General features: G+C 38.5%; 2 protein-coding genes and 1 long non-coding RNA gene across 3 annotated transcripts; 1 reads left to right on the forward strand and 2 right to left on the reverse strand.

The window, feature by feature from the left end:
- Positions 1-2,103: 2,103 nt before the first annotated feature.
- On the reverse strand, positions 2,104-3,926 carry LOC122135157. Its single transcript, XM_042713808.1, has 2 exons — positions 3,344-3,926; positions 2,104-3,262 (listed from the first exon to the last, which is right to left on the reverse strand). Exon 2 carries the CDS (start codon positions 3,216-3,218, stop codon positions 2,214-2,216), a length of 1,005 nt encoding a protein of 334 aa, XP_042569742.1. The 5' UTR covers positions 3,219-3,262; positions 3,344-3,926; the 3' UTR covers positions 2,104-2,213.
- Positions 3,927-5,214: 1,288 nt separating this feature from the next.
- Positions 5,215-14,202, forward strand: LOC109054128 (alpha-tocopherol transfer protein-like). Its single transcript, XM_042713810.1, has 5 exons — positions 5,215-5,364; positions 11,659-11,770; positions 12,400-12,593; positions 12,677-12,787; positions 12,875-14,202. The coding sequence occupies exons 1-5, from the start codon at positions 5,248-5,250 to the stop codon at positions 13,151-13,153; spliced, it is 813 nt and encodes a 270-aa protein (XP_042569744.1). The 5' UTR covers positions 5,215-5,247; the 3' UTR covers positions 13,154-14,202.
- LOC122135159 lies at positions 13,984-14,893 on the reverse strand. Its single transcript, XR_006153375.1, has 2 exons — positions 14,578-14,893; positions 13,984-14,320 (listed from the first exon to the last, which is right to left on the reverse strand). It is a non-coding gene; the product is annotated as an uncharacterized LOC122135159 (long non-coding RNA).
- Between the last annotated feature and the right edge of the window lie 3,613 nt (positions 14,894-18,506).

Consider the following 18,506-nt stretch of genomic DNA (forward strand, 5'->3'; position numbering starts at 1 on the left):
ACCAATACCTAACACAATAAAACAGAAACATTGTTCCAATAAAATAAGTAAACATCATGAAACAAATTGTCTGATATATTACTGAACTGCAGCCAAAGTAAGTTGTTGTTATCAACAGATCTTCCACTCACAACGGCTGAATGACACACCACTCAAGCCCTGGGTCATCATCAGCTTATCAGGTGCCATAACTTCTGGTCACTGCACATGTATGGCAGGAATAGCCGAAACATGCACACATGTTGCAGCTTTGCTCTTCAAGTTGGAAGCAGTGGTTCAGATGCAGAGAGACAACAACAGTTACTGGCCAACCTGCATACTGGATGATACCAAGTAACATTACAAAAGGTGAGAGCGGAGGTAGGACACAGAATAGACTTTACTTCTGCAAAAGCAAAAAGAAAGTGTCTTAATAATCTCCTGGATGGTGAGGTAGCAAGCATACCTGCTTTAAGGACTTCATCGAACATGTGTAGGTTCAATACTGCAACACAGGAGCAGTGGGAATCATATCTTGCACAACTGCAGAAAGTATCTCCAAAAGCTGCAATTCTGTCAACTTTGCCTGTTTATTGTGATGCTTTTACAGACCCAGTACAGCCGTTCTCAGCACCAGATTCACTGCGAAGTCTACGCAATAAAAAAATGGATGGCAGTGAACTGTCTGTCTTGCGCCAGTACTGCAAAACCATTGCAAGTAAGGTAAATGTTACACCTGAGCAGGCTGAGTTCATTGAAAGACAGACCAGAAAGCAGCACAAATGCTCATCTTGGTTTCACTTGCGCACTGGAAGAATTACTGCATCCAAAAATGCATTCAGTCTTTGTGTCTGACTTTGACAACCCTGCGCTGTCTACAGTGAGAGCAGAAAATGTTACCCCAACAGTAGTTCTACAAACCAGTGTCCTGCTACTGCATGGGGAAGACAAAATGAGGAAAATGGGAGGACACAGTATAAACTGCAAACCATGAAACATCACTGTGACATGCAAGTTAGTGAGTGTGGTTTCATCATAAACCCCAAGTTTCCTCAGGTTGGAGCATCGCCAGATGGATTGGTGCAGTGTACCTGCTGTGGAAAAGGCTGCATCGAGATAAAGTGCCCGTATAAGTACCGTAACAGCACTGTGGAGGAAGCATGCAGCAGCTGTGACAAAGACTTCTGTTTATAAGTTGTGAGTGGTGAGCTAAAGCTAAAGGAGGGTAGTCCATACTACAAGCAAGTCCAGACACAAATTTTTGTGGCTGATGCAGAGTACTGCGATTTTATTTTGTGGACTTTAAAAGACTGCACTGTGTTGCGTGTTGCACCTGACCCACAGCTCTGGAATAATGTTCTTAAAAAGGCACAGCAATTTTTTGAGTTTGTGTGTCTCCCTGAACTTGTAAGTTGTTACTTCACTCAGATGCCACAAACAAATTCCTGTTCCAGATGGGGAGAAAACTCAAGAGACCTCTAAAATAGTACAGAAGAAGGGCAGGACCAGCAGAAGTGTTGAGAAGTTGTGGTGCATTTGCCGTGGGCCAGAAAGCAAGGACGACATGGTAGCCTGTGACAACCAAAACTGCACAATTGTGTGGTTTCATCTCACTTGTGTGGGGCTACAACATGCACCTGCCAAAGAAGACATTTGGATCTGTTCTCGTTGTTCCACATAAGCCCAAGCTGCTGTCTCGCATGTTAGATGTTTTCCTTCAAGCAAACACACTCAGATTTTTGTCAAAGTATTACTAGACACTTCTAGTAATAATAACTGTTCCCCTCTTGTTGACACAGTTCAGGTTACAAACACATTTTATCAAAAACACATTTACAAACACACAGGTTATCAAAAACGTGTGTTGTAGAACATAAAATGCTACAAAAAGGCATGACCTAAAGTGAGTGTCTGCACTTTAATGTTTAAAGTTTAAAAGTTAATTAATGTTAATTCATGTAATGATTACTTGCATTCACAAATATATAAAACTATATAATAAATATATAATATTCTGTTCATGTGCATCACTGATTTGCAGTTATCAATATTGTAATTGTCAGAATATGCAAGTATTGTTTTCATACTTCAATTAGCTGTAAAAGTGAATAACATAAAAACAAATTTATGAAAAATGTTGTCATACATGTTTTATTGTTAATGCATGGCTGGTCAAGCAGGATCAAGCATCAGCACATTGCAATAGATTGGAAAAAGGGTTGAAAAACACTGTACTACACTACAGTTGGACATTGGTTTGTCAGCGCACAACAGACAGTGACAATCTTATCTAAAAATGTGATATCCTCACCTTCACATGGGAGGATCATGTTGATGGGAATGGTTCCTGTTAAAATGTTATATTTTTGACAGATATTTCCAATCACTCTTTCAACATGGATTCTTAGGTGAGCTACTTTTCGTGTCTCCTCTACATCTCTTGCAGCTAGCTGACAGTAACCCTTTGTAAAGGCTGGGAGTTTGACCTCTGCACACAACATGCCAACACTTTCCTTTATATCAAAACCTCTATCAGCCAATACAATGTCCCCTGGCAACAATTTTTCAAGAAAACCACTATTTTCTGTAATGTGTTTGTCACTTGTACGGCCACCCCACCCTTTGGATATAAAACAAATAGATCCCTTGGGTGTAATACCTATCAAATACTTCATAGTGTGGTTGTGCTTGTAGCTGGAAAACATTTGAGCACGTGCTTTTAGATTTGATGGTTTCTCTGTGAAAATCTCAAAACAGTCAATGATCACCGCTACTCTGCGTCCAAAGGACTCCACAAATTGGTGAGGCATAATTTTTTGTAAAGTGTCTCTATCTGGCCATATGATGGAACAGCTCAGGTTTGCATACATAAATGACACAATTTCCTGAAATGTTCTGTATACTGTCTTTGGGGAAACACGAAAGAGATGGGCTAGATGTTGTGCAGGCAGATCCAGTCTGAGGCGCATAAAGGTTAAGAGAAGCATTTGAAATGGACTAAGAACTTTCCTCTTTTGGTCTGACATGAGAGGCACCAAAAAACTTAGCAAGGCCATAAAGGTTCCCATGTTTGGCAGCCCTGTGTAGTACTTTACTTTATCATCATTGTCTCCAAAAAAACTATCAGACATCCTGTGCTCATCAAGTTCACGTCGCAGCTGTCTGTTTTCTTCCAACAGGCGGTTTACTTCTGCACCTCTGTGCACACATAAGTTGCATTCTGTTTGTGTCACTGCCATCCCCTGAGTGTTGTGGGTCTCTTCCTCAGTGTGTCGCTCACCATCTCCAGTCGCTTGTCTCTCCTCAGCATATGGCACAGCATCTTCATCAGCCTTGTGTGTCTCCTCAGTGTGTCGCTCACCACCTCCATTCGCTTGTGTCTCCTCAGCATGTGGCACAGCATCTTCATCAGCCTTGTGTGTCTCCTCAGTGTGTCGCTCACCACCTCCTTCAGCTGGCTGCAGTGTGTTTTTTCTTTGCTCCCTCTTACTTCGTCTTGCAGAGCGTGTAGTGTTGGTGTGAGAGATTTCTGTGTGACCCAGATGGAGGGAGGGTGCCCAGTCTCCATCATCTCATATGCAGGGTGACCTGCAATAACATGAAAAAGGTTTTAACTTCATTACATGGGAAGAAAAGTGTTAACAATAATCTTAGATTATACTTAAGTATTAGTACAGACACTGAGCATAAGTAATTTAGCTAAAATGTAGAAAAATAATTAAAACAGTGCTGTACTTTTTTTAGACTGCAAGTCACACCGAAGTGAAATTAAATTTTTGTGCAAAAACACAGCAAGTAACTTTCAAGTCTTATAAATTGTAAAATTAACTTTTTTCCATTCTAAATAATGTATTTAGTTGAAATTGCAGTTGAGTAAATTAACGTTACAAAGTAAAGTACAAACCCCAAAAATAATAAAATGCTGTAGTGAAGTAAAATAATTATTTTATAGACTTGTATAAGACGATTGCATAACATTTTTACAGTATAAACAAATAAAATTGAGTAATGTTAACCCGTTTCTCCCATGATCGCGGTTACATCCGTGCGTTGTCTTGGAGCTATCTGTGCCAGAGAATTCATCCAAAACGACTCGTGGATAAAATGTTATATACTTCAAATTTGTCTTACCTTTATGAAAATGTCGAGAGCAGACATACATAAACGGAAATATTCCAAAAAAGATGTTTTTGCGTCGCACAGCTCCAACCCAGGCCATCCGACGCCTCTTTGTTACGTCCACTACAAGCTGTCCATGTCCTTTTTTTAAACAGGGAAAACTCTACTAAAAACCTTACCCCCGCTGTTCAGTTTTGTGACCCGTTCTGTCATGAGACTTACTATTGCATCGCCTATCACACAACAAGAAGCGTACCATTTTATACCACATTTAAGTGACCAAACCAAGCCTCCCAATTGAACACACTAGCAGTGATACCTTACAAATGGCGGCTATAAACCCATAATGCATTTCGTTTCCACGAGACGGTGTGACGTCACCTGACAATGAGCGATTGTCATAGGGCCCAAGTGGTTTTACATTTTACGGTAAATCAACTACAGGTGTATTATTTATAAATTGCACTGCATATTAAGTCGGGATATCTCTATAATTTTCTTTCGAAAAAATAACCACCCTTCAGCTTTAAGGTGAAACGCGCGGATTAAACGTGGTCCTCGCGTCATACCATCACATGATACAGAGTGACCAATGGTAGAAGGAATTGTAATCACTGTACACGGAACAGTACAAAACTTACCTGATGGCAGGTTGGTTATGTTCCGTTTGATTTCTGTTCATACTGTACATAAAGGCGCATCAACTTTTAAAACGTTTAAATATTGTAATCATTCATCATTTTTTAAAGTACCATGGCCTGGCTTCATAATAGTTTTAATTAACGAGTATTTCATGAACCCACAGTAGCGCCAGGAAGAATATGAGTCCTTTTACAGTTGTTCTTCATAAAAGATCCTTGCTGTATGTAGAAAATACTGTAGAAAATAATACTCATCATTACTTTCATTTAATAGTCATCGGGAAGCAGTGGACATTGTCATTGTATAAATATGACACATGATATCTGCACAAATCCAAATTTTTTCAACAAAACATTGATTTTCAACACTAGCTGCAGCAATTGAAACGTCATAGAAAATGAAAAATTAAAAATCTGAATCCAGATAATACAAAAATCAAAAAATAGTAAACTTAAATTTAAGGAGAAGCCCGAATGGAGGCTCCGGGATGTCCAGGCACTACGAGATATGATACTAAAAGACCACCCTAATCTGAGGACGCGGTTAGACGATGCATTTCTTCATCATGACCGGGCACTTCATCTGCTCTTGAATTATCATGCCAGCAGGAAAGCCTGGCCTGAGGTGTTTCAGGACCTGAAGCCCTCCACAGTGAAGCACGTCCTAGATCTGGACTGAAACAACCCGATTACAAAATAGAAGTAATATAGAATAAATAAACTAATATAACACTTATCTAACTATCTAGATAATAATTAACCTATAAGTTCAATAATACCTCGCAAACCTGGAGAAAAACAAGAAGAAGATTGAGAAAAGGCCACCGAAAAACTCAATAAAGATGCCCGGGACCGTTATTTTGGAGAAATGGTCATCCATTCATAACATAGATCCAAATAGCTGACTGCATTAGTTGAGTCTGGACCACCCCGCATTGCTAACCTTCATCCTCATACTTAGACCATTGTAAATTATCTTGGTTATGTAAGCGCATATCCAGTGAAACTTTAAAAACTATAATCGCTGGATGCCCCTGACTTCACCATGGCTGGGTACAGGATTTATTTACATCCGACCGAGGACTCGACAAGCACAGTAGTACGCAAAAGTATTTTGCCTGTAATGAGAGGATGATGATGTCATGTTCACTGTTTATGACTGAGTACGGATGGTTTGTTTAGTTTTAGTTTTGAAACGTGTCACTAAATTTTTGGGGTTACAATCAAATTGTTTAATAATACTATACTCTCTTTCTGAATTTTTTTTCCTTATTGTATAAATTACCAAACCAATCCTACCCAATAAAACAGAAACATTGTTCCATAATAAGTAACATCATGAAACCAAAGTTGTCTGATAGATTACTTAACTGCAGCCAAGTAAGTTGTTGGTCTCAACAGATTCTTGCACTCACAACGGCTGAATTACCACCATACACACGGCAAGGCCTTGGTCATCATAGCTTACTCAGGTGCCAAACTTCTGGTCACAGTGCACATGTATGGCAGGATACCGAAACTGTGCACCATGTTGCAGCTGTTGCTCTTCAAAGTTGGAAGCAGTGGTCATGATGCAGATAGACAACAACAAGTTACTGCCAACCTGCATACTGGATGATACCAAGTACATGTACAAAAGTGAGAGCGGAGGTAGGACACAGAATAGACTTTACTTCTGCAAAAGCAAAAAGAAAGTGTCTTATAATCTCCTGGATGGTGAGGTAGCAAGCATACCTGCTTTAAGGACTTTCATCGAACAATGTGTAGGTTCAATACTGCAACACGGGAGCAGTGGGGGAATCATATCTTTGCACAACGCAGAAAGTATTCTCCAAAAGGCTGCATTCTGTCACCTTTGCCTGTTTATTTGATGCTTTTTACAGACCCAGTACAGCCGTTCTCAGCACCATTTTTTGATTCAATTGCGAAAGTTTCTACGGCAATAAAAAAATGGATGGCAGTGAACTGCGGTCTGTCTTGCGCCAGTAACTGCAAAACCATTGCAAGTAAGGTAAATGTTACATTCCCTGAGCAGCTGGAGTTCATTGAAAGACTCGACCAGAAAATTAAAAACAGCACAAAATGCTGTCATCTTGGTTTCACTTGCGCAACTGGAAAATTACTGCATCCAAATGGAGCATTCACAGTCTTTGTGTCTGCTTTGCCAACCCTGCGCTGTCTACAGTGAGAGCGTTTTGTTACCCCAACAGTAGTTACTACAAACCAGTGTCCTGCTACTGCATGGGGAAGACAAAATGAGGAAAATGGCGCAGGACACAGTTAGTGTAACTGCTAAACCATGAAACATCACTGTGACATGCAAGTTAGTGAGTGTGGTTTCATCATAAAACCCCAAGTTTAAGCTCATTTGGAAGCATCGCCAGATGGATTGGTTGCAGTGTACCTGCGTGTGGAAAGGCTGGCTCGAGATAAAGTGCCCGGTATAAAGTACCGTAACAGCACTGTGGAGGAAGCATGCAGCAGCTGTGACACAAAGACTTCTGTTTAGAAGTTGTGAGTGGTGAGCTAAAGCTAAAGGAGGGTAGTCCATACCTACAAGCAAGTCCAAGACACAAATTTTTGTGGCTGATGCAAGAGGTACTGCGACTTTTATTTTTGGGACTTTAAAAGACTGCACACTGTGTGCGTGTTCCTGTGCACACCTGACCCACAGCGCTGGAATAATGTTCTTAAAAAGGCACAGCAACCTTTTTGAGTTTGTGTGTTCTCCTGAACTTGTAAAGGTTGTTACTTTCACATCAGATGCCACTTAAACAAATTCCTGTTCCAGATGGGGAGAAAGGTGATGTAAAAATCTCACGTGAGACCTCTAAAATATTAGGACAGAAGAAGGGCAGGACCAGCAGAAGTGGTTGAGAAGTTGTGGTGCATTTGCCGTGGGCCCAGAAAGCAAGGACGACATGGTACCTGTGACACCCAAAACTGCACCATTGTGTGGTTTCAAATCTCACTTTGTGTGGGGCTACAACATGCACCTGCCAAGCGAGGACATTTGGATCTGTTGTTACCTCGTTGTTCCACTATAAGCCCAAGCGTGCTGTCTCGCATGTTAGATGTTTTCCTTCAAGCAAACACACTCAGATTTTTGTCAAAGTATTACTAGGACACTATCTCCTTATGTAATCATAACTGTTCCCCTCTTGTTGGACAACAGTCAGGTTACAAACACATTTTAGCAAAACACATTTACCCAAACACACACAGGTTCATCAAAACGTGTGTTGTAGAACATAAATGCTTACAAAAATGTCATGACCTAAAAGTGAGTGTCTGCACTTTAATGTTTAAAGTTTAAACGGTAATTAATGTTAATTCATGTAATGATTACTTGCATTCCACAATATATAACTATAATAATAAATATATAAGATTCTGTTCATGTGCATCACTGATTTGCAGTTATCAATATGTAATTGTCAGAATATGCAAGTATTGTTTTCAATACTTACAAATTAGCTGTAAAGGAATAACTAAAACAAATTTTATGAAAACATGTTGGTCATACATGTTTTATTGTTAATGCATGGCTGTCAAGCAGGATCAAGCATCAAGCACATTGCAATAGATTGGAAAAAGGGTTGAAAAACACCTGTCACTAACACTTACAGTTGGACATTAGGTTTGTCCAGCGCCACAACAAGACAGTGACAATCTATCTAAAAATGTGATATCCTCACCTTCACAATGGGAGGATCATTTGATGGGAATGGTTCCCTGTTAAAATGTTATATTTTTGACAAATATTTCCAATCACTCTTTTCAACATGGATTCTTATGGTGAGCTACTTTTCGGTGTCTCCTCTACATCTCTTGCAGCTAGATGACAGTAACCCTTTGTAAAGGCTGGGGAGTTTGACCTCTGCAACACAACACTGCAACAAACTTTCCTTTATATCAAACCGCTATCAGCCAATACAATGTCCCCCCTGGCAACAATTTTTTCAAGAAAAAAACCACTATTTTCTGTAATGTGTTTGTCACTTGTACGGCCACCCCCAAACCCTTTGGATATAAAAAACAAATAGATCCCTTGGGTGTAAATACCTATTCAAATACTTCATAGTGTGGTTGTGCTTGTAGCTGGAAACATTTGAGCACGTTCTTTTGATTTGCTGGTTTCTCTGTGAAAATCTTCAAAACAGTCATGATCACCGCTACTCTGCGTCCAAGGACCTCCACAAAATTGGTGAGGCATAATTTTTTGTAAAGTGTCTCTATCGGGCCATATGGATGAAAAAATGGAACGGACTCAGGTTTGCATACATAAATGACACAATTGTCCTCGAAATGTTCTGTAACTGTCTTGGGAAACACGAAGACAGGTAGATTTTTTGGGCTAGATAAAGGTTAAGAGAATGCATTTGAAATGGACTAAGAACTTTCACTCTTTTGGTCCTGACATGAGAGGCACCAAAAACTTAGCAAGGCCATAAAGGTCCCCTGTTGGCATGCCCTGTGTGTATTACGTTAACTTTATCATCATTGTCTCCAAAAAAATTATCAGACAATCCTGTGCTCATCAAGTTCCCGTCGCAGCTGTCTGTTTTCCTTCCAACAGGCGGTTTACTTCTGCACACCTCTGTGCACACATAAGTTTGCATTCTGTTTGTGTCACTTACACTGCCATCCCCTGAGTGTTGGGGGGTCCTCTTCCTCAGTGTGTTGCGCTCACCATCTCCAGTCGCCTTGTGTCTCCTCATGCATTTATGGCACATCTGTCATCAGCCTCGTGTGTCTCCTCAGTGTGTCGCTCCACCATCTCCTGTCGCTTGTGTCTCCTCAGCATGTGGCATCAGCATCTTCAGATCAGCCTTGTGTGTCTCCGCAGTGTCGCTCACCACCTCCTTCGCTGGCTGCAGTGTGTTTTTTCTTTGCTCCCTCTTTACTTCGTCTTGCAGAGCGTGTGTAGTGGTTGGTGTGAGAGATTTCTGGGTGACCCAGATGGAGGGAGGGTGCCCAGTCTGGGGTCAGTCCTCCATCATCTCATATGCAGGGGTACCTGCATAAACATGAAAAAACGGTTTTAACTTTCATTACATGGGAAGAAAGTGTTAACAATAAATCTTAGATTATACTTTAAGTATTAGTACAGACACTGAGCATAAGTATTTAGCTAAAAATGTAGAAAAAATAATTAAAACATGTTGCACAAAGTACTTTTTTTAGACTGCAAGTCACACCTAAGTGAAAGAGGAGGTATTCCCCACCATACATTTTTTGTGCAAACACAGCAAGTAACTTTCAAGCCTTATAAATTGTAAAATATAACTTTTTTCTCCATTCTACATAGTAATGTGAATTTAGTTGAAATTGCCCCAAAAAAGTTGAGTAAAGTAACGTTACAAAGTAAAGTACAAACCCCAACAAAATAATAAAAATGCTGTAGTGAAGTAAAATAATTATTTTATAGACTGGTAATAAGACGATTGCATAACATTTTTACAGTATAAACAATAAAAGAGTAATGTTTTAACCCCGTTTCTCCCATGATCGCGGTTACATCCGTGCGTTGTTTGGAGCTATCTGTGCCAGAGAATTCATCCAAAACGACTCGTGGATAAAATGTTATTATACTTCAAATTGTCTTACCTTTATGAAAATGTCGAGAGGCAGACATACTAAACACGGAGATATGTTTCCAAAGGTGATGTTTTTTTTGCGTCGCACAGCTCCAACCCAGGCCCATCCGACGCCTCTTTGTTATACGTCCACTACAAGCTGTCCATGTCCCTTTTTTTTAAACAGGGAAAAACTAAAAAACCTTACCCCCCGCTGTTCAGTTTGTGACCCGTTCTGTCATGAGACTTACTATTGCAGCCTATCACACAACAAGAACGTACCATTTTACCACATTTAAGACCAACACAATCCCTCCCAATCTGAACACACTAGCATTGATACCTTACAAATGGCGGCTATACCCATAATGCATTTCGTGTTCCACGAGTGTGACGTCACCTGACAATGAGCGATTGTCATAGGGCCCAAGTGTTAACATTTCACGGTAAATCAGACTACAGGTTTATTATTTATAATTGCACCTGCATATTAAGTCGGGATATCTCTATATTTTCTTTCGAAAAAATAACACACTTCAGCTTTAAGTGAAACAGGCGGATTAAACGTGTCCCGCGTCATACATCACATGATACAGAGTGACCAATGGTAGAACGGCTTGTAATCACTGTACACGGAACTGATGGCAGGTTGGTTATGTTCCGTTTGATTTCTGTTCAACTGTACATAAAGGGCATCAACTTTTAAACGTTTAAATATTGTAATCATTCAGCATTTTAAAGTACCATGCCTGGCTTCATATATTTAATTACAGTATTTCATGAACACCACAGTAGCGCCAGGAAGAATATGAGTCCTTTTACAGTTGTTCTTCATAAAAGATCTTGCTGTATGTAGAAAATACTGTAGAAAATAATACCATCATTACTTTCATTTAATAGTCATCGGGAAGATGGACATTGTTATTGTATAAATATGAACATGATATCTGCAAAATCCACATTTTTTCAACAAAACATTGATTTTCACACTAGCTGCACCAATTGAACGGCATAGAAAATAGTTCTGAAATACCTTATGAGCTAATACAGGTTCCAAAAAGTAGTAAACTTAGAATTAAGGAGAAGCCCGAATGGAGGCTCCGGGATGTCCAGGCACTACGAGATATGATTCTAAAAGACCACCCTAATCTGCTCTATGTTGTCCATTGTACATGATTTTATAGAGGACGTGGTTAGACGATGCATTCCCTGCTGCTGCGCTTTCCTCAGGGCCAGAAAGTTTGATTATGAGGGCTCAAAGCCTGGCCTGAGGTGTTTCAGGACCTGAAGCCCTCCACAGTGAAGCACGTCATAATGCCAGCCGGAAAGCCTGGCCTGAGGTGTTTCAGGACCTGAAGCCCTCCACAGTGAAGCACGTCCTAGATCTGGGTTTTCTCACTGTCCAGCCCAGACCAGACCCTCATGGACGCTACATACTGTGTTTACGACCAGGTAATGCTTCTTATTGTCTTAACAAGACCTTAATCAGACACGAAACCTAAATCTTTGGGTAAGATTAATGAATAATAAAAAAATTAACTATGTAAAACCTGACATAAGAAATAATAGTAAAAAAAAAATAGAATCTTTTGAAAAGGAACAGTTTATAGGCTCGTATAGTATGATATAGTGATAATATGGAGCTCACACTCGAGAAGAAAAAAAAAACTCAATGTTATTCAGAGGCCCAAACTGGACAAAAATACTGTATGCAATTTGGTGCAGCTGATATTTACATGGCCAAAAAGTAATATGAAATTCTGTTAACTTGTAAATCAATGAGATCTTTATAACAGTATAACAGACTTACATAAAGTGCATATATACACTGACTGCCATTCAAAAGTTAATGTTTTTTAAGGAAGTCTCTTCTGCTCATCAAGGCTGTATTCATTTGATCAGAAATACAGAAAAAACTGTACCATTGTGAAATATTATTGCAGTTTAAAACAATATTATAATTGAGATGAAAAGATGATCACAGTTTCTCTTTCTTAATGATTTGATATCTATATTGTCCAAGTGTTACTGTTAACAATAAAGACAAAAAAACACAAAAAAATGTGTCTATTTTTTCCTAGGTAAATGGAAGCCTAATGATTACCCATTTGTGGACAACATTCGGGCAATTTATTTGACATTAGAGAAGCTGATTCAGCCTGAAGAAACCCAAGTGAATGGAATTGTAATCCTGGTGGATTATACAGGAGTTGGCTTCTCTCAAGCCTCTAATCCAGGACCGCTTTTGGCAAAGAAAGTTGTTGGTATCCTTCAGGTAAGACACTGCAACTGTAGCCCAGTGATTCATTACGATGAAGTCATCGATTTTTAGTACTGACCGTTGCTTTTGTGTTTCAGGATGGTTTTCCAATCAGAATAAAGGCTGTAAACATTATAAACGAGCCACGTATCTTCAAGGGTATTTTTGCAATAATTAAGCCATTTCTGAAAGAGAAAATGGCAGAGAGGGTAAGTAACTAGCTACTTACCCTGGTATTTACTCACAGACATTTCTAACACAATAATACTTGATACAAGTCTGTCTTCTCCCAACAGTATGTCCTGCATGGCTCAGACTTGGCCTCTCTCCATCGAGTCGTTCCTCATTCTGTACTGCCTCAAGAGTATGGAGGAGTGGCTGGAAGACTTGACATGTCTGCCTGGTCCAGAACGCTGCTGGAGGCTGAGGAAGAGTTCGTGGTGGAGTTCTGTCAGCCTGATCCTCTGGAGGGCGTCATTCTGCCAGATTCCATGCTGTTTGAGGGAGAGCAAGCTGGCGCACATGGAGAGGACTCCTTCAGACATCTACGTTCCCAGCTTTATTATTGTTACTGACCTCCTGGCAACATGCAACTGCTTCATTTGAAACATTTGTTTAGCTATGACTAACTATGTATCCACAGGTCACTGGAAGAGTCTTACTGTTTAAAATATGTAGTACAGACAGCCATTTAGATGCTGGATATTTACTTATTGCTTTGGCTTAATCTGGTTACCAAGTGTTATAAAAACTTGATTAAAAATAATTTTCAGAATACTCATAGCCATTCAAAAAACATTCTTTTAAGAAGGAGTCTAGGGTTTTAATCAGTGTCTGTATTTGTTACAATGAGTTTTTAAATGTCTAAAATAGATTTCAGCACTACTAATCATTCTGATTTTATCATTCTGTAAGATCTCAAATAATGCTTGCCTTAATTTACAGTGAAGGGAAAATTAGATATTTAGAAATATTAATTAAATAGAAGATTTAGATTAGCACATTGGAGATAGTGGCCCATGTCAGTTTAATCCAAAGCAATAACAATGTGCATTTTTAAATTGAATAGCCTCAGTACAGAGGATTATTTTATCCTGCAGAGAATTAAATAATGACCATGTTTCTTTCTGATTTGTGGACAGAACATCTCTAAAATATTTTGTTTTCCTTATCTATGTCTTTGACTGTTCACGAGTGTGTTACATTTTTGTTACATGATAAGCTTTAGAAATTGTTCGACATCAAGTAGTGGTACATTTACAGCATATTAAGCTGAGAAGAGTTAACTCAGCATACTTTACATCTGGACTACATAATATTTTTTAAAGTTAAGTGGACAATATAAAGTTCACGATTTGGGTTTGTATATTGTCATTTGCCAAAATAGTTTAGATGGACGTTAACATTTAATGTTGTATACATCTTGTATAGATAACTTTTTTTTTTCAAGTATTAAGGGATGTAATTACATTTTTGTCTTACTGAGCACATTTGTGCCTTATTTTCAAGCCTTCTGTTTATGTCAGAATGTGTCAGTATTGTAGCCATATCTTATTATTTAAATACTGTATTATTTCTGTTTGTGAAAACAGTCAATAAAGAGTATAATTTTTTAAATGTAAAAGATTCTGTTTGTGGCTGGCTGAAGAAGTGTTGTGTAGTGTGCAGTTCACCAGAAGATGGAGACATACACCATCTGACAGAAACTTTCATCTACTAGCACACTTCCTGTCTTCCTGCATCTGGAAAAAGGAATCAGTTCACAGGCACCACATACAATAAGATAAAATCCATACTTACAACCAATACAGTAAAACACCGTACGTTAATATCTTTAAAGTATAAAGCTTTCCGAAGTCATCATGCATAATTTGCTTGTTTTTACTGACAGTGGTGGGCAAGTTACCACAGTTTCATAATAAAAACAATCAGTCTAGGTTGGTATTTTGGCGGAAACTGTGGTTGCCATGGTAATTTTGTAAGGGTATTCAGCACTCACCTACATACTCCAGTCTGGAAACTTGCTTCCTTTTCATAAATCTCCCTTAAAACAAACATTTCAAGATGTTCAAGAACAGTACATTGTTATTGTTCAGCGCACGATTTTATCACGCAAGCAGCTCCGCGTGAACAAAGCGAAGTGCTGTTATTGGTAAGAAACAGACGGAGTGTGATTGGCTGTGGGATCACTCCATTTTGGAAACAGCTGTTTAAAGCCTTATCCCTCTTGGCTCTTTTTCATTGTGTTCAATAGACTGTCAGGGGGGCGTTGGAATTGACCAGGAATCTCTCAACAGATCAATTAAAATCAATTGAATCGGTGTATCGAATTCAGTAATAGCTAATGAAAATGAATCCCAACCAAGACAGAAAGTTAAATGCCTAAGTAACAATAACAAGAAAAAAAAAAGTAAAGAAGATAAAGCTTAGTTACTGTTTACAGTGATGATGGTTGATCACAGCCGGTATGGTTTCTGTAGTAAAACAACAGGCGTTACAAATGTAACAAAAACACATTGGCGCTTACTTTTTATGCTGAAAATATGCATATAGTTTGTGGTTACATTTTTACACGATGATTCGTGACGCTTCTTTGTATTAGACTTTGAGGAGTAGTGATGATGTAGGGCTTGTTTTGTTTTATTCGTGCTATTGTACGTCTGCAGAATATTCGAAATAAATTTAAATTCCCCTTAATCTAAATGTGTAGTTGGTATTGGTTTTATAAAATGGTCTGGATTGTTTATCCTAACTTGGCCACTGTTTACTAGTAGATTTCCCAACGTTAGCCAATGTATGTTCAGGAACCTTTAAGGGACAGTTCGCCCTAAAATTAAAATTTAGTTACCCTCGTTTTGTTCCAGCCCTGTTTGACTTTATTCTGTGGATCAAGGAGATGTTTGGTGAAATGCAAGGAATGGACAACCTCAGTCACCCTTTCAATGACTCCTTTTCCATATAATGCAAGTGAATGGTGACTGGGATTGTCCTTCTGCCTGACAACATGAAGATTAGTGAAAAATGACAGAATATTTTTATGGCCTTTATATACTATATAGAGGAGGGGATGTGAGTGCTCCCTTTACAAGTTTAGACATGCATGAAGATATTAAAGGGATACTCCACCCCAAAATGAAAATTTTGTCATTTATCACTTACCCCCATGTAATTCCAAACCCGTTAAAGCTTCGTTCGTCTTCGGAACACAATTTAAGATATTTTTGATGAAAACCGGGAGGCCTGTGACTATCACGTATGCTGTGTATGCTCTTCTGTGTCATCCGTGCCACAAGGATGCGCTGTTTTCTTTCAAATCAAAGCTAAATACACATAGAAACAGTGCATCCTTGTGGCACGGATGACACAGAAGAGAACACACAGCATACAGTGATATGGAGAGACCCAGAGGAGACCGTTGACAAAGTAATTATTGAATAAAGTCATTATTTTTGTTTTTGTCGCTTACAAAAAGTGTTCCCGTCACTTCATATAACCCAGATTGCACGTCTGATGGCAGATGGAGTATTCGGACAATGACTTTCATACCTTTTTTGGACCTTGACACTGTTATTTACTTGGCAGTCTATGGGACAGTCACAGGCCTCCAGGTTTTCATCCAAAATATCTTAAATTGTGTTCTGAAGACGAACAAAGCTTTTACGGGTTTGGAACGACATGGGGGTAAGTGATTAATGACAAAATTATCATTTTGGGGTGGAGTATCCCTTTAAGTTCAACCAAAAATTCTGTCATTATTTACTCTCACCCTCATGTTCTTCCAAATCCATACAACTTTAATTCTTCTTAGCAACACAAATTAAGATATATTTACTATTCTCTCATCAGTTTTATCTATCCATTTAAAGAACATCCAACCAAAATGTTCTCATCTAAGCAAGCACTTTTGACCTTCCATTGGCTATTTTTGATGTGTGTGTTGATCATATGAAGTAATCATATCTCTTCAGAACACTTTGATTAAACTGGAAAAATTCATAGGAATTTCTGTCTATTTGTACTTTTTGAAGAGTGCAAATTATGTTCCATCTCTTAATGGAAGGGTAAAAAATAGAGAGAGGATATTAAACATATTTTCTTTAGTTCCAAATGGTTTTGGAACTGCATTTTTGCTCTGAACTGTAACTTTAAGAGTATTTTCCATAAGTTCAACAGTAATGTAGTAACAATAAAGACATCAGCCATGCCACTTACAGTGGTTCAATCATGTATGGACATTTTTATTGTGAGGGAGTGCTCTGGCGACGCAATCCTGAAGATGTGCCAAAGACATTACAGAAATCAAATGTAGTCACTTTAAGTGTATGTGCGTGCGTGCAGGTGACCTGTTTGCTCTGATATGCATATTTAATATACAACATGGTCTGTTTTTAGTTCTTTCACTTGTGAGGAGTCAGTTGTTTAGGTCACTACATTCATGGGACTCTTGAGCTCAAAGACATCATGGACTTGATTCGCTGAAGCGTTTTGATGAGTTGCACATCAACAATGAACAAGCCGAAGAAGCGAAACGATCTCGAACAGTCAGTTCATTGTCGTCGGCTTTTTAGGTTTTCATAGTCACGTGAGCTGTGTAAATGTATCTAGACTATTTGTCTGAAGCTAATGCTGAAGCTATTTGTCTAAAGCTAGTGGATGTTAATATTTGATGTTACAATTGCCATATTAAACCGATCGATTGGTGTTGTAATGAACTTTATGATATGTGACTTAAACTGTCTGTCAGTTTGTTCTGGACAGCTGGTGTCTTTTGCTCTCATGAGCTTGGTTGCCCTACTTTCTATCTATGGCCCAACAACGTCTCTAGCAACTGCTGTTTTGGACCTCAGAGTCAAAAGATATTATTCCCGCAAGTCATCATCCACTAGGCTTTTTCTGCTATAGTAAGTTGATGAAATGGCAGGTAGTGGTACTCGATGTATTGTGACTATTATCATTTATAATAGTGATGTAGCAGAAGCATTATCCTCTGCTGGCAGCAGTTGCTTTGGTAAGTGCTCTCAGAATCTTTGCTTTAAGTGAAAAGTTCATTTGCATGACACATCCAGAGTTTTGCATCAGTGCTTGAGCCATTATCAAGCCACAGTATCCATTGAGGGCTTTGGTGGTTGTTTTTGTTTCGATTTGTTTTCCTCTATTTTTATAAAGGTTTTGCTAGTTTGTGCAGTGAATAGGCTACTTAACACTCTCGCATTTTGTTAATGCATGAATTTAAATTTATAAGTCACTCTGCTCAAAACAGAGGCTATTTGTGGGGTCTCCTACTGAGTGGTTTAGCTGGGAGCTTTTGACCTGTAAGCTTCACAAAATCATATTTGTTTTCCCAAAATAATTTTGTGTGCACGAATGCTTTGATTGAGTTTCAGTGCTACAGTGTCTTGAGGGCCTCATCAACACAGCTGTTGATATTATAATGTTATTGCAGGGAAGAAATTCTCCACTCCACTATAGCCTGCAAGGAGAGCTGTTCAGATTATTATTATAATTATTATTGCACATGATAATTGCAGCTTTATAGTATCGATAGAAATGCATATATACAACTCAATATATCTTAGTGAATTAGGCTTTGACATTTTCTCATATTCAACTTTTTTATCTATGTCCACAGGTATATACCAACCTATTGGTATATTTTCCACATGAAATAATATTTCACTTGAGGTCCATATCAGTCTTATATTAGTATTATATATATATATATACTATTAAAGTTTTATTCATATTGGGAAGTAGCTTTTATTTTTATGTTTTAATATTTATTTTAGTTTAATTGTTATGTGTGTTTATCTTTTTGTCAGTTTTTTTTTTTTTTTTAAATCTCACTATTTAGGTTGAAGTCATTTTTATTTCAGTTTTAGTTTTATTTATTATTTATATTTTAGTGCTTTTAACTGTTTGCCATATTTT

This window comes from Cyprinus carpio, chromosome A23, assembly GCF_018340385.1.
Source record: "Cyprinus carpio isolate SPL01 chromosome A23, ASM1834038v1, whole genome shotgun sequence".
Taxonomy (NCBI): domain Eukaryota; kingdom Metazoa; phylum Chordata; class Actinopteri; order Cypriniformes; family Cyprinidae; genus Cyprinus; species Cyprinus carpio.